The sequence below is a fragment of the Miscanthus floridulus genome, chromosome 12 (assembly GCF_019320115.1).
Source record: "Miscanthus floridulus cultivar M001 chromosome 12, ASM1932011v1, whole genome shotgun sequence".
In the NCBI taxonomy this organism is placed as follows: Eukaryota; Viridiplantae; Streptophyta; class Magnoliopsida; order Poales; family Poaceae; genus Miscanthus; species Miscanthus floridulus.
Window position 1 is genome coordinate 61,598,680 of NC_089591.1, and position 16,522 is coordinate 61,615,201.

The 16,522-nt window shown below is 45.6% G+C and overlaps 3 protein-coding genes across 3 annotated transcripts; 2 read left to right on the forward strand and 1 right to left on the reverse strand.

Moving 5' to 3' along the window:
• The first annotated feature begins 5,304 nt into the window (after positions 1-5,304).
• On the forward strand, positions 5,305-6,367 carry LOC136495458 (glyoxylase I 4-like). Its single transcript, XM_066491390.1, has 3 exons — positions 5,305-5,468; positions 5,569-5,686; positions 6,134-6,367. The coding sequence occupies exons 1-3, from the start codon at positions 5,305-5,307 to the stop codon at positions 6,365-6,367; spliced, it is 516 nt and encodes a 171-aa protein (XP_066347487.1).
• Positions 6,368-7,612: 1,245 nt separating this feature from the next.
• Positions 7,613-8,751, forward strand: LOC136498363 (NAD(P)H-quinone oxidoreductase subunit M, chloroplastic-like). The gene is made up of 2 exons (XM_066494302.1): positions 7,613-8,189; positions 8,438-8,751. Exons 1-2 carry the CDS (start codon positions 7,716-7,718, stop codon positions 8,612-8,614), a joined length of 651 nt encoding a protein of 216 aa, XP_066350399.1. The 5' UTR covers positions 7,613-7,715; the 3' UTR covers positions 8,615-8,751.
• LOC136498362 (uncharacterized) lies at positions 8,635-15,972 on the reverse strand. Its single transcript, XM_066494301.1, has 6 exons — positions 15,213-15,972; positions 15,000-15,089; positions 14,726-14,857; positions 13,603-13,834; positions 9,395-9,477; positions 8,635-9,027 (listed from the first exon to the last, which is right to left on the reverse strand). Exons 1-6 carry the CDS (start codon positions 15,924-15,926, stop codon positions 8,956-8,958), a joined length of 1,323 nt encoding a protein of 440 aa, XP_066350398.1. The 5' UTR covers positions 15,927-15,972; the 3' UTR covers positions 8,635-8,955.
• Positions 15,973-16,522: the final 550 nt, after the last annotated feature.

A 16,522-nucleotide genomic window follows, 5' to 3' on the forward strand; every position in this document is an offset into this window, starting at 1 on the left:
GATGATGCTGAAAGCCTGAAAGCTAGCGCGCTGAGAGCTGGGGAGGCCACTGATCGATTGATGCCGAGCGCGCGCATGCAGCATGCTTTAGCATACCTTCAACTCTAATCAAAGTAGCTTATCGCCAGCAGACATCAAGCACTACTTCCCAGCTGCTGTTTGCTTTTTTGAGAGGGTGACTGGTTGTGATTTGTGCGAGAAGGATAGATGGTGCTCATTGATTGAGCAACCAATCGCCAGACATTGGTTGCAGCATATGCATCCCAAGTTGGTTTGGTTCTGGCTACGTGGTATAAGTAAAATGACAGATGCCAGTTTGGTGGGAGTTTCTGCTCTATGCTATAGATGATATGGCGTTACTGAAATTATAATGTTTGACAAACAAAAAGATACAACACTATATTCAAATGTTATTTGGGGCGACATATTGGATAAGGTTTTAGGTGCTGTTACAAAAATAGTAGGATCGGGAACTTGTGCGCAAGATATATGTGTTGTCCTTTGAAAACTACCACAATAGAGATCTTTGGCAATCATCATCAACGGTGGTTTAGCAATAGGACTAAGTTAAGGGCTATAGATTGTTTCTAAACATATTGTTCATCAAGAACTATGCATTTGCTTTCACAGCACACTAATATAATAAGGAATAGCTAAAGCATCTCTTGGTATAAAGGTTGAATCTTCCTAATTCATTATTTAAAAATGGTTTTCTGCTGCTTAACCGAACAAAGACAAGTGTAAGTTAAGCCCTCTTAGAGTAACTTAAGTAAGGACCCTATTCAAGCCAGCAGGTGGCGGGTATGCCACTCGAATAGGTTTGTACTTAGATCCACAAAGTAGGAGACCCTCAAATCTCCTCCCCCTCCACACTAAAACACTCATTCTTAGGGGAACTGAAGTGAGCCCCTATTCTACCGTTGGGCCCGTTGCTCCCTCGGTGTCCCTTTGGATCAACACGAGCTGAGGCCTTCGCTCGCGCCCTCTCCTCCTTCATCGCCTACCGGCCCCTCCCCCGGTCGTCTGGCATGCTTCCCCGGCTTGCCCCTGGTCGTCGCGCTTCCTCGTCTGCCCCTCTCCCGCTCGCCCACCACTGGTGCGCCCTCCCCGACGGCCCTTCCCTAGCTCGCTCGCGCCGATAGCTCCCTACTTCCCCACCGGTCAGATCGAGCCTCCTTTGTCCCAGGCACCAACATACTTTCCACTTCTACCACAAGGATCAGTTGAGATAAAAAGAACGACTTGATTTTTCCTGCTTTTGCTATAGTTAAATGATCCTCCTCCGATAATTCATTCAATCCAAGAATTGCGATAATGTCCTGAAGTTCTTTGTAACGTTGTAAAGTTCCCTTCACTCCTTGCATTGTTTCATAATGTTTGTTGCCAATGATCCGAGGTTGTAACATAGTTGTTTGAATCTAAAGGATTTACTGCAGCACCAGCGCGAGCTCAGCCATGGCCCACGACCCCGACGCGGGCGCAGCCTAGCGAGCTCGGCCACGGCCACGACCATGTTGCGGGTGTGGCCTCGGGCCTGGCGTGGGTGCGGGCCCGGCCATGGTGCAGGCGCAACCTCAGTCCCGGTTGCTAGTTGCAGATTGGGCATAAAACGGTGAAAAGGACGGTTGCTAGTTGCAGATGGGCATAAACGGTGAAAAGGACGGAAGAAGAAGAAGGTGAGGGAGGATAACATGCGAGTTCCACCTAAGGGATGTGTAACAAAGCAGAGACATGGTATTATCCTTTTTATTTTCAAACATAAAACAGGGATATCCCATCCCCTCAATCAAACACATAGCAGAGATCATCCCATAAAAAAACTAAAATGGATCCATCCCATCTCCCATTCCATAACCAAACACACTCCAAATAAAAATCCTGGTTTAGGGGGCTCATTGTCGCCTGTCGGAGCTACCCCCGTGGAGTCATGGGCCGATACAGAACTGCACCTCGCTGAGAGCTCTCCGATCCGATCCAATGCCAATTCAGAACAGAAAACGTTGAATGTCGTCTGTACAATATTTTAGACATTAAGGGACAATGACATCCAGCTTGCATTTGCATGCCTACGCAGGAAGGCGCGTGTTGATAGTTGCTTCAGAATGAGGTGACGTCCTTTAAATTCTGACTAGAAGTTCATATAAGACAAATTAAACAACTTGACATGTGATCTTGCCATTTTATGATTTGTTTATAAATATAGGACCTACGCAAACACATGTAGCGGAACTGAAAACAAATGCCATGTTCGCTTGGTTCATAAGCTATGGCTGAAAGTACTGTTGGCTGATTTGTTGTGAGAGAAAAATATTGTTCGTTGACTGAAAAATACAGCTTATAAGCCAAGCGAACATAACGAAATTAGTCCAATCGGCAGTCTAGCCATAATTCCATAATCAGAATATACCTGCATGTAAGGTTGTAAGAGAACCGGATGCTATATTTTATAGACCAGTGGTGATTATGCTTTATTGGTTCCAAACCGCAGGTTATTTTAGCCACTTCTTCTGTATCTATGCTTTATTTTCTGTTATTATTCAGACAACATGTAATTTTATCATTGTTTGGCTATAAAAAAAAATCTCTTGTGGGTTTGTCTTTTTAGTTGTACTATTTGTCTGTATAAGATTGTTGCCTAAGATTTCTAAAGACTCAGGAACCTAAAATATAAAAACTCCCTATTTTAGCATTATCGAAGTTAGATTTTGACTAAGTTTATAGATAAATATTCAAATACCTACAATTTTATTATCAAAACATATTTTACCAAAAAAAAGTTAGTGAAACTAATATGGTATCGTAGATGTTTATGTCCTTTTCTAATTAATCACATTATTTTTTAATTTAGTATAAATCTAAAAGCGAACTATGAAGTGAGTTAGAAAAGAGATAGTACTATGTAGCTGAGCAAGTAGCTCACCGAGACTCAGCTCAACGTTGAAAATATGACATTGTCATGGCTAAAGGCATACTGTAATGTACAAAAGCAGGTAGATTGTTGAGTAAAAGGGGGATTGATACCAGTCCTACGTGAAGGTGAAAGTCTTTCAGGATCAGTGAACTACTCGTAGTTCATTTGGTTGGATTGTGGAACTTGTGTGCTTGAATTGATCTTAGACTGTGTTAAAAGGAGGTGACTTTTAGTGGTAGGCGATGTATCCATCAATAACGAGACGTGATGATTTTCTTAATCTTGAAATCTGAAATATTAGTCTCAGTCTTTCGGAGGTGCTCATAAAGGTAAGGTGTATGTGTGTTCACCATAATTCAAAAATAAATCTCTTAGAATCAGAATTCCATAATTTCCTCATCGACTCTTGCAAGCCTAGCTTAGATCTCAAGCGTGGTTGCAACAAACCAAAACCAAAAGGTGATCGTGGTTGATTTAACAATCAAATTTTAGTGTGCCAAATCATCAGTTGGCTATGATTCTAACATGAAACCATGGGTCTCCATACGGAGAAACATGAGCACTGCTTTATCTATCCGAGAGACCATTTGATAGAGCTTCTCGGTGCGGTTTCTCTCTAAGAATCACTCCTCAGACAAATAACAAAGCTACATGTAGATTCCGGTGAAGAGCAGACAAGAATCACTGCTCTATTTATAATAGGAGTTGAAAACTAAAAAAAATATGTTTCTCACAGCTTCCTATTCAATCTTCACTAACATCACTTCAGAATCAATTCTTATTAGCTGCTCACCACCCTACCCCCGACCCCCACCCCTCACCAGAATCAATTAAAACCACTCTACAAAATAATCAAGGAGCTAAAGCTAAGAATCAGAGTTAAGCTCTGTCAAACAGCCCTAAGCATACATATACAAAAAAAAAATTAAGGTGAATCTGTCTAGCCAACAACGGGTTGTTTTAGCCCTCCCAACAACCAGATTTTTTCCATGCACTTACACTGTCTTGTAGCTATATTTACACCGCATTATTACTATATTTACAATGATTTCGTCAGCGTAATTTTTTCGACAGAGTGATGTAATTTGGAAATAACACAAATATATGCCAAAATTTCAAAGAAAATTACAAAAAAAATTTATGAATTCTAGACATCAGAGAAATATATGTCAAATTATTCATAAATTCTTCAGAAATTTCAGAACAAATAGAATATTCAGAAAAGAGACGAATGGAGGCCGAAGGAAAAAGGCGAAGAATCCCGTCCCGTCCAGCGGTCCAGGGCATCATCATCGCCAATAACGCCACAGCTCACGACCCACCGGTCAAGATCCGCACTGGTTGACGACAGAAGTAGAGAAAAGGCTGGAAACCTGGGCCATCCAACTGTTGCGGAGGCAGCAGCAGCCGCATCCGACGGCCACAAAAACCGATTGTTGGAGAAGGCCAAAACAATCGGATGTTGTTTAGCAAATCTGAAAATTAATCCGATGAGATATGTGCAAGTGAAATTTCCTCAACATAGAGTTGTAGCCTGCCTGACTGAAAACTGAACAGTACGGTATTTGAGATATTTGGGAGATGACACATATATCTTGCGTATCCATGCATACGTAGAAATTGCTGTGCTGTAGGCTACGTTATGTAGTTGTTTTTTTCCAGAATGAGTCGACGTGCTCAGAATTCCTTGTTGGTTTCTCGAAAAAAAAAATCCTCGTTGCAAAAACGTGTACCAGATCTGAGACGAAATTAGTCCAGTCGGCATCCCAATCCTGAAACCGTGAGCAGAGAACATCGAAATAATGTAATAGAACAGGTTGCCATTAATTTCTAGAGGTTATTGACGTAGGAGTAGTACTACGTAGCGTAGCAGTGTCTTCGTCTGATAAAAACAGATATTTATACGATCGTGGATTATAAGTTGAAATAGTATTTTTCTCTCACATCAAACCAACCAGCAGTAAATAATCCACGATCGTTTACGACGAAACGAACGGGCCGATTGCTTCCCAGCAAATAAGAGCTGTTGTGGAAGCAGCAAGGCATTGACAAATTCAGATTTGTGGATCACGGATCAGGCAAACGAATGACAAAACGATGAGCCAGCAATTTAGTCATTAAAAAAAAGTCAGCAATATGCACGTCGGTGAACGAGTAAGGGGATTGGTATGAATCCTACGTCGTCTACGTGGACGTCAAAGTCATCCCTGAATCTACTCATCCATTGGATGGTTTATTTCGCGTCATATATGTCACACACGAGCTTTCTGTCTCTTGGCCTGAAGCCCAGAACGAGAGGTGTCGTTTATTCACCGATCAAGCCTCTGATTTCCGACCAACAGCTGCGTTACCTTACCTGTGCGTAGCGTAGGCGACTCTCCCGTAAAACCTCTATGGATTTCCATGAGAAGGATGCGCACAGCTCTGATGAGCATGAGCCTGCTCCCCTCCCTCTCGTCCGCCTGAACCACGTCTCGTTCCAGTGCGAGTCCGTGGAAGCATCGGTCGGCTTCTACCAGCGTACGCTTGGCTTCGAGCTCGTCAAACGCCCGGCATGGTGAGCAGCCATTTCGCACAACACAATATACCACTGCCTTGCCTGCTACTGCCTGTTACTCCATCGAAATTTGTTATGTTTATAACTCGTTGCTTTTAAGGCTGCACAAGTACGGCATGGGGATACATCTACTGCAGCGCGGCTCGGATTCCAGCGCTCCGGCGGCGGCTGCAAGACCGCCGGCGATCAACCCCAAGGGCAACCACATTTCTTTTCAGGTGACCGCCAGTGCTCTCGCGCTCGCGCAGAACTGACGTGCTAATTTGGCCTTGATTATCTGCTCCCCCTAAAGTTTACTCTCCCTATGTGATCGAACGTTTTGGACATATACATGGAGTATTAAATATAAACTAAAAAAAATAAATAATTACATAGTTTGCGATTAATTTATAAGACGAATTTTTTAAATCTAATTAGTCCATAATTTGACCAGGTGGCGCTACAGTGCATATATGCTAATGACGGATTAATTAGACTTAATAAATTCATCTCGCGGATAACTATTGTAATTTATTTTTTTATTAGTATCCGAACACCCTATGCGACATCCCTATACGACATCTAATATGACACCCAAAACTTTATACCCTAAATTTAAAGGAGGCCTTAGTCAATAGTAGAAAGTACCCGCTGATCGGTTGTGCTCGTTTACAAATGGCATGCAGTGCACGGACATGGGGCTCATGAAGGCGAGGCTGGGCGACATGGGGCTGGAGTTCGTCGCGGCGCGGGTGCGGGACGGCGAGACGGTGGTGGAGCAGCTCTTCTTCCACGACCCGGACGGCAATGTGATCGAGGTCTGCGACTGCGAGAAGCTCCCCGTGATACCCCTCGACGATGCGGGCGGCGCCGGGCTTCCCAGTCTGCTGCTGCCGGTGGAAACGAACGTGCATGGCTAGTTCGTGGTGCTTGTTCATTGGTTGCTTAGCACGATTATTTGATTCGTTTGATTAGTTTCGTGAGTTGTAAATAATACTGTAATAACAGGCAGTTCTGCACGCTAATACTGTGGCTCGCACTGTACATCTGTTTGTCAAATGCCAAGTGTCCGTATTGTATATATACAGCTATACAAGTTGGGAGATTTCCTGTTTACGGGTCTTCCAAGCTGAATCTACGGCCGACCTTTTGAACAGTGGGTTCCCTACCGGGAAAGCTAAAAAGCCCGTGTAGCAAGCACCTCCTTTCCCTTTGCGTTCCCACGTGACGCGATGGTCAGAGCCAGCAGAGAGAGATAAGCACATTTCCAGCTGTTGCGTATGTACTGCTTTTGCAGTGACGATGAAAGTGGCTTTACTACCGAGGGCTTGTTTAGTTTTCAAAAAATTTAACACAGTACTCATTACATCGAATCTTACGGTATATGCATGGAGTACTAAATGTAGACGAAAAAAAACTAATTGCATAATTGGGTGAGAAATTGCGAGACGAAACTTTCGAACCTAATTAGTCCATAATTAGACACTAATTGTCAAATACAAACGGAAGTGCTACAGTAGCTAAAACCCAAAAAATTTTGGATTTAAATGCGCCCTAAAGTATGCGCCACATGCAAAGCTACAGCTAGCGTCATCACTGAAAATGTCACGCAATGCAAAAAAAAAATTCACCTTTGAATGAAAGGATTAAAGAGGAATGTCACGCGACGCTATTCAGTGGGAGTATATCTGTTGTGTGACTGGCAGGGATGAAAACGGTAAGGATATTTTTCGACCGTATTTAAAATCGAATCCGTTTAGAGAGGTTGAGATCTGTCTATATCCGAGTCCGGATATCCAACATCCGATACTATATTTGTATCCGAATACTCAAATCGTATATTTATGATGTCGATATTCAATCGTATCCTATCCGACATAGTTAACACTATCCGTATTCAAATCCGAATTCGGACATAAATATAAAAACAATCCGTCCGTATCATATCGGTTTTCATCCCCAGTGACTGGCGACAAACCGCGTACCCGAAATCGCAAAGCAACCGCACCAGCGTTCACAGCCCAATGAGAAGCCTGCTTGGCCCAGTCGTGCGCTGTGCAAAGTGCAAACCGAAACCGAAGTCAGTGGCAGAAACAGCCCTTATCCAAAAAAAAAAAGTAGGAGACACAAGCCACGCTCTGCGCGTTAAGACGCTTGTGGCTGCAATGCACGGCAGCAGCAGCAGGCGCGGACCGAGCAAAAAAACAGCACCAGCCAAAGCAGAGTAGCAGGAGGCGCGAAGAAGCAGAGAGAGGCCACAGCCACAGCATGGCGACCACGGCGTTTCTATCCCCGGCCAAGCTGGCGCTGCAAGGGCGCCGGTTCGCGAGCGCCAAGACGGCGGGAGCGGGACGCGTCAGCGTCAGGGTCAGGGTCCCTCCGGCGCGAGCCCAGCAAGAGCAGCAGGTGAAGGAGGAGGAGGCCGAGGTGGCGACCTTGCCGCCGACGCAGGGCGCCGAGGAGCAGGCGCAGGCGAGGAAGGGGGACGCGCAGTCGCTGCCGCGGCAGCCGCTGGCGGAGAGCAAGAACATGAGCCGCGAGTACGGCGGGCAGTGGCTGAGCTGCACGACGCGGCACGTCCGCATCTACGCCGCGTACATCGACCCGGAGACCAACGCGTTCGACCAGACGCAGATGGACAAGCTGACGCTCATGCTCGACCCGCAGGACGAGTTCGCCTGGACAGACGAGGCCTGCCAGATGGTCTTCAACGAGTTCCAGGACCTCGTCGATCACTACGAGGTAACCTCTGTAGTTACTCCCCCCACTCCAACAGCTCCGATAGATAATTTAATGTCCGAAATTCATACGGTCATTTTTTTTATTTCCTCTACTTTAATGCAAGGCAGGACTCCTGCTATTTTTTTTTTAAAAAAAAAGAAAAAATCATACAGTCATGGCAAAAGAAGTGCTCAGTATGAGGATAGCTAGCTGTGCACTACTGGATGTCTTCATGGCTCATTGCTGGACTCGTTTCTTCTTTGAAACAGGGGGCTGAGCTGTCGGAGTACACACTTCGGTTGATTGGGTCAGACCTTGAGCACTACATCCGCAAAATGCTGTACGACGGGGTGCTCAAGTACAACATGAGGTCCAGAGTCCTCAATTTCAGCATGGGCAAGCCTCGGATGAAGTTCAACAGCAACCAGATCCCAGAAGCAAAATAGAATGTACTTATCCAACACCCTTAAGAGAATGGTTTCTCCATTCAATTGCTGAATAAGATGTATACTTTGCAGTTCCAGATACGAACCGCATTCCAGAATTCAGATTATACAGATGCAAAGTCATACCGATTCTAGCATTTTGTCACCCCTGCACAGTAATACCCACATAACGGGAGTCTGGGCAAGATAAGGGTTCGCTCCAGTTTAGTTTCTGCTAATAGATATCACCGAAGACCCCATGAGTACCACTGGTCAAAGTTGCACAGAGATGACCACGCTAACTTACCAAACGACTTTCTGAACTGGATGGAGTAATAGCTAGTATGGGTAACCCTCTCCCATCATTCTACGACAACTCGGTACTTTTTAAATTCATCGCTCCATGGCCTGAATTGGTCTTCTTGCCCAACGTTCTACAAAAGCATACAGATAGAGAGTAAATAATAAAAATTTGGGAACGCCGCACCATGCTATGCTGTTGCTGAGTAGCATGTACTGGTTCAAATAAGAGAGTACACATTAATATTGCAAATAAACTGATTAATCATGAATTATGGTGGATATATTTCCCAGCCCGATCTGTACTATGCTGAGCTACATAGGCAAACTGACTGTCTCCACTGAAAAAATAAAGCTTTTGTTTTAATTCTACCAAGAGTACGCTTCTGCTACAGTCGTTACTTGTTTTAACAAGAGTTGGAGCTATGAGTTTCAGATGTGTGCTAACAGACACTTAGTTTGCCCACAATATTAACAACAAAGAAATGGTATTGCGGTTACCTGCAACCAGAAGAAAAGCCCACGCAAAAGAGCCAAGCCATTTTGATTGTTATTGCATTGGAGACTGAATTGCTCAGCGAGATCTGAAATTCAACAAACAAAGAGGTGTCAGTTAGTACTGTAATCACATGCGTGCGTCTCAGGCCACTTGGAGACAACATAGCATATCAGGTAAGTTAAAACAAACCGACTGAGAAGCCAACACAGCTCATCATCGATATAACTGGTACTGCACGAGAAACCATTTCAAACGTCATACATTAAAAAAAATTTTAAGAGCTCCATGAAAAGAGATTGACAGGATCCGCAAGTCCTTCATTTGGAAGGGGACAGATAAGTCTAATGATGCCCACTGCCTCGTCAACTAGGGAAGAGTGAAACATCCAAAAAGCTTGGGGGGGCTAGGCATCTCGAACTTATAGATGGAAGAGCGCTAAGGCTGCTAGCTTTGGCCTGAGTGGGTTAATGATTCGAAGCCATGGGTGGGCATGGACACCCCTTGTGATGCCACAGACCGTCTGCTGTCCAGTGCGTGCACCACTGTGACAATGGGTAATGGCCACAAGGCCAAATTTTGGCACAGTAGCTGGTTGCAAGGAGACGCCCCAAGAATGCTGGCACCTAACTTCTACAGTTTAGTTAAGTGCAAGAACAAATCAGTTAGCCAGGAGCTGAGGAATAATGCGTTGATTAGAAGCCAACAGGAAAGAATCACGGATGCTACTCAACTTGAGGAAATTATTTCCCTCTGGCTATGACTCAGGATGTTCATCTGCAACCGTCACTTGGAGATGGATGGCTAACAGGGAATACACCGCTAAATCAGCATATCAAATCTAATTCGCCGGTTCTTTTGAGCCAACACAGTCTGCTTTGCCTTTAAAAAAAAGTGACCCATTCTGGAAACCAAAAGTGGAAAATAAATGCAACCTTTTTTAAGGTCGGGGGGGGGGGGGGGGGGGGGGGGGTGGTGTTATACTGTGGCCCTGATCAGACCGCATGTTTGCTTATAGGAGGTTACATGGAGATTGTTTGAGTCTAGCTAAGTAAGCTGTGTCGTTGCCTCTTCAAAGAGCAAACACCATTTATCCACTACTGGTCTTCTCCCTCTGGGCAATAGCCGCCATTGTTCTGCCTTACTCCGGCTGGATCCTAGCAGCTGATGACAGCATTGCACCTCTTCCAGAGTTGCCAGCAGAATAGTGCAACGAACGTCCCAAATTCTTCCCGCGGCAGATTGTTGGGGCGATCTAGCTTGTGCAGCTCACTCATATCCTGCCCAGGCACCATGGGCACCCCTATTGCTGCCCAGTACTGCCTAGAAATGTGGCAACCGTTTATGATATGCTCTGGGCCTCCGGGGTCTCATCCGCTTCATTGCACACTTCACAGAGCGCATTTGGCACGATTCTAGTTCAACTTCATTGCCTGGGATTCTAATTCAAAACAAAGTTTTGACAGGGATTACCACACCAAGCATCTTGTGCACTCTGTCATGGGCAACAGAAAATCTGACTACATCTGTCCCTACCATATGCCCATTCACTAATGACATCTGGAGGAGGCAGGAGGGTACTGGATTGGGAAACTTTCTCTCTAGCTACCTCCAAACATCCAGGCAGCCAATGTCGCCTCCATTGCCAAGTGGTGAGAGATTGCAGCAAAGGCGTGTAGAAACGTTTTCAACTGGTTAATTAATCAGTTATGCCATGTGGAATTTGAGGAAAGAAAAGAAGCGAGTATTCGAAAACGAGAGCTCTACAGCGCTGGTGGTGGAGCTGCGGGTAAAAGAGGATATCACACAACGACATCATGCTTTCGGCAACCAGTAGCAGGAGGACCTGTTAGAGTACGTCATGAGCCTATTGGGCTTGGGCTGGCGGTATAGCCCGCTAGTGTTAGGGTTAATTAGAGATAAGGGTCAGCCAACGTCGTGGTCGCCAGGAACGTTGCCATCGTATACACCGGCCCGACCGTCGGGGCCAGGGCATAAGATGGGATCGGCGACGGGGAGGGCGGCATCCGCAGTAGATGGGTGGGCACGCCGGTTGTGCTGGACTGGGGGATCCCAGCAGGGAACACCGGCGGCAGGGAGGCCATGGCCGATTGCGGCGGCGGTGGGCGCGGTGGGGAGGGCAGCGGCTGCTGCGAGGAGAGGTAGGACTGCATCGCGGCCATGGAACGGGACAGCTCATGGATGGCCGCGGTCGGTGGGCGCGGTGGGAGGGCAGCGGCTGCTGCGAGGAGAGGTAGGACTGCATCGCGGCCATGGAACGGGACAGCTCATGGATGGCCGCGGTCATCTGCTCCATCGACATTGTAGAGGACGGAGCGGCCACCGAAGCGGATGGCAGCAGCTGCGTAGCAGTGGTGATTGACGGCGGCGGCGGTGGGCTGGTGGAGGTGGAAAGAGGGCCTGACATCTCTGATGATACCAGATTGGTATGTGGCTGCCAGAATTGAGAGGGAGAGAGCTGAGGGAGAGGCGGCGACGGACGGGCTACAATACCCGCGGTGCTACAGTAAGTGGGTACTGTTCACGGACGTAATTGTGGCGGCTGGGGCTGCGAGGGAGGCCGGGGGCCTTGCCCACGGCCGAGCAAGAGGGAAGGGATTTCCTTCTTAATTCTTGCGTGATTAGATTAATACATCTCCTCTCCTTATATAGAGAGGTTTACTTGACTCCCAAGCAAGGCTTACTTGACCCTTAAGCAAGCGACCCTTATCTCTAATTAACCCTAACACTAGCGGGCTATACCGCCAGCCCAGGCCCAATAGGCTCATGACGTACTCTAACAGGACCTTTGCCTTACGCTGGCTGTGCTCTCTGCACTATCTCTTCATATACGGCCTGTTCGCTGGTTGGTTTCTGAGCTGGTTTGGGCTGGCTGGTGTTGGTTTGTTGTGAGAGAAAAACACTGTTGGCTGGCTGGTTTGGGCTGGCTGAAACCAACAAGCGAACAGGCTGATAGCCTGCAAGGGCAGAATTTTCTGTGTTTGCTTCTGCAAGGCAGAGCTCCTGCAATCTTCGATAAAAAAAAAAGTTCTCCAAGTTCCAAACATATCTTGCACTCAGATGAATACACTTTTTTTTTAAAGGACAACAAAAGCTTTGTCGCAATTTTATTAGAAGAGATTGGTCCAGTTTTTAAGGGAAAAACCGGACCCATAACCCTTACAAGTGCGAGATTAAAACTACTCAACAAACGACTTAACAAATTTGCTTCACCAATGACAACTTTTTTTTTTGAAAAGTCACCGATGACAATTAAACACATGCTATCAACCAACTAGACAACTCACTCAAAAGATCACAGTCTAAACAAGACGAGCCAAACACAACAGCTGCAAAGGGAGAAAACAGAAAGGCTGACAACTAGGAAAACTTAAACACAACAACAAGATCACTAAGTCACACACACACACACAAAAAAAAACAAGATCACTGGAAACTACAAGGTTAGACTCAACTACAAGATCACTGGAAACTACAAGGCCCACCAGTCAACTACTAAAACAGAAAACGACAGACAACTGAAAAAACCTTGAGAAAACAATAACACCACTGGTAAAAAACCACCACAGGTTGGTCCAAACAAGCAGCTATGGAGAAACAATACTACCTCTGACCACAAACACCATCTGACAAATCTCCTGACTTAGAACTTAGAACAACTAAATCCAGAACCAAAAAGAAGGCTGACACACCACCGGGAGAAAGATACAGGTCAAAAGGCAAGTTAAACAAGCCTAATATGAGTATTAGAACTCCAAAATTCTACAAGAGTGAAATGAACCAATGCAATTGTTAAAGTAACATTTTTTTCCTCCCTAATACAGCCAATGCTAACTTTACAAATTATGGACCTCTGGTATGGTATGGAAAGAATGTCCACAACTACAATCAGAGATTCAAGCAAACCATCTATTTGGGGCATATGTAATTCAAAAACAGCCCAGCGATTGGATTTAAGGCTCAAAATGAAAACAATAATTAGAAACTGTGGCACATAGAAGGTTTCATGAAGTGCATCGACAGCAGTATTAACACAGTGCACATCATAAAAATACCTTTACCAAGAAAATTTGCAATAAGCAGTATAAAGATATTTACAAAAGGAAAACAACAATGAGACTAAAAACAGCCAAAGCCCAAACAACAAGAGTTGATTGTGAAAAAATAATGTGTGCATGATACAAAAGCATACCTGGGTACCTATCAAAGTATGACTTGTTCATCTCATGTGTCCAGGGGTAGTATGCCACCTTATTACGGGTTCTTCGCTCTTTGAGCAGTGGACTGCGATCAGTAGCCAGGGCAAAATACTTATCATACTCTTCCTGTGTAAATGGTTTGTTGAGAAACTCAATCAACTTTTCTTTAAAAACTGAATTTGGCCTCTCATTGATATGTGGGGGCCATATAACGCCTTGTAATTCCTGTGAGTAAACATTTGCAGAAACAAGAATACAGCGTAAGACATAGCTTTTGCCTCAAATTGAATAATTTAAACAAACCAAGATACAAATGACAGTACTGATCGCACTACGAGACATCCTCAAATAATTCCCACATGGATAAAAAATAATATTAGAACATCTACAAATAATAAAAAGGTACAATTATAGTGTTTGCAATTTATTCTTTTACAAAGAGTTTGCACAATAAGTATAATGTGCTAAGAATAACATGACCTGACGTTTAAAATGGTAATCTACATGAACTGTTAACATACATGATATACACTAGATTTCAATCATGGAGATAGAAAGAGCCAGCAAGCAATTATACCCTGAGAGACGTGATACACTAGATTGCATTCTATAAACTTGGTCAAAGTTAGAGAAATTAGACTTAGGACAAAACTAAAACGACTTACAATTGGGAATGTAATAAATCACTTTCAAGCCTTAAAATAACAGTATTATGCATGAATGCTACAGTATCACATTTATCTAAAAGGCTAAACCTATTGTGACAAATTACATACTGTAAACATGCCATAGGAGCAGTCAAGGTATGGGGAAAGACAATAAGAGGCACATCATTAGTTCGAACATGATAACAAATCAGGTCATGTGCAAGTATAAACTAGACAAATTTCTTGCAAATTGAACTGCTATTTGTATTAAGAGGGGCTCCAGGAGTTAGTAAATCCAAGGGACTTGAATCCATATACCCCTATCTGAACAAGCAAAAATAACACATATGCTAGGGAGCAAGGTCGTTCTTCCATTTCACAAAACATGTGCAGTGTTAAAAAAATATAGCATGTAGGAGTGCAGAATTAAATAACAGTAATAATAATGACATGTATTGTAATTTCTCACCGAAGCATTGAGAGGCATGGCCAGATGTTCCTTGCTTGAGCTTGCTTCCTTCTTGCCCAAAGGATCCAAATCTGTTGTTCCCCTGACTAGAGCATTCAACGGCTTCTCTCCTCCTTCTTCCACCTTCTTCGTCTATTAGGCAGGGCACCACATAGACATGACAGAAAAGAATGGTATGGACTATGGAATCAGTGGTGACGGGCACATGAAAACCTATGCCCCCTGCTTGAAACATGATAACATTTCACAACAAATGGGAATGGCATGGTGTTACCTCATAATACACCTGTTTGTTAACAATCTCAATATCTGATCCAGGCCCCACATCAACATCATCCTCTTTGCTCACCTCTTCCTCCTTCACCTTTTTAAGCAAGAAGACGCGTTACAAAAATCACAAGGCAAATAAAGGGTTGGTATCAGGTGTTTAGAACAACATTTCGTAAGAGATGGAAATAGCACGATTTTACTAAAGTAACTCAAAGACCTTCAGAATCGGCGAATCCGAGTCAACCCCATCCTCTGTGACTGACGCAGGGATGGCCTCCTCATCATCATCCTTTTCCTCCGTACCAATACCGTCCTCCCCCGACTGCCCAGACGCAGGATTGTCCACTTCATCATCCTCTTCCTCTTCCCCTTCCTCCTCCTCCTCCTCCTCCTCCTCCTCCTCGGTGTCGTCGTCCTCCCCGATAGTTATTGAACAGTTCCCCGTCTTGAACACCAATTTGCCTTCCACCTCGCGAGCATGCCGGAGGAATAAGAGGTAGTCTTCGTCCATGTCGGGTTGCGAGTCCCACGCGCATTCCGCCACCGGCGTCGGCGTGTCCTCTTCCATGGGGACAGCACCGCTGCGGACCTCGCCGCCGGGGCTCGCCTCTGGAGCCTTGCGCTTCACGCCGCGCGGGGCCTCACTCGTGGCCCAAGGGCTCTCCTCCGACGAGGGAGGGACCCTTTGCCCCCCGCATTCAGAGCCCGCGACGGGGGTCCCGGCATTGTGATCGGGGACGGGTTGCTCGTACCTGATGATCTGGGGAGGGGAGGAGGCGCCGTCCTTGGACGGGATCACGACCGTGTAGGCGTCGCCGTCGAGGCGGACGTGGCGGAGGAAGTAGAGGTAGTCTTTGTCGGCATCGGCGGCCTCTTGCGCGGACAGGCCGGCGGCGACGGAGGGGCTGTGAGGTTCGGCCGGCGGCGGCATGATCGGGGGTTTTCCGCCGTGGCCTGGTTTGGAGAGTGGGGTGGAGTCCGCCAGGAGCCCAGGAGACGCGGTGTGACTGTATCCGCGCCACCGCCTCTTATATCGTGGGACCGACCTGGAGCGATTATTCGGAACAGTGATAGTCCCCACTGCCCAGTGGCAGTGGGTAGTCTGGGCCAGGTTCAAGGAGGCGTTGTCGCGAAGACTGAAGAGTATCGGTGTCCAATCACGTTATGACTTATGGCCAGTCTACTGTTCCCTCGTCCAATGATCATGGTTTATTGAGACCGGATTCGTTAGTGGCTAATAGTTAGCTGGTTAATAGTTCTAAGATAAAATTAGGTAACAAACTATAAGTTCATTAACTATTAGTTGTTGATTGTTTGATCTTACCGGCTAATAGGTGAATGAACTGTACTTTTACCAAGAATGCCACCGTCAGCTAATAGGTGGACGGATTGTATTTTTACCGAGAATGCCACCGTCAGCTAATAGGTGGACGAATTGTACTTTTACCGAGAATGCCACCACCTCAGCAGTCGTCCTCCCCGTGAGAACCCACCGAAGGCCTCGTCCAAGGCTACCCCAACATGAGG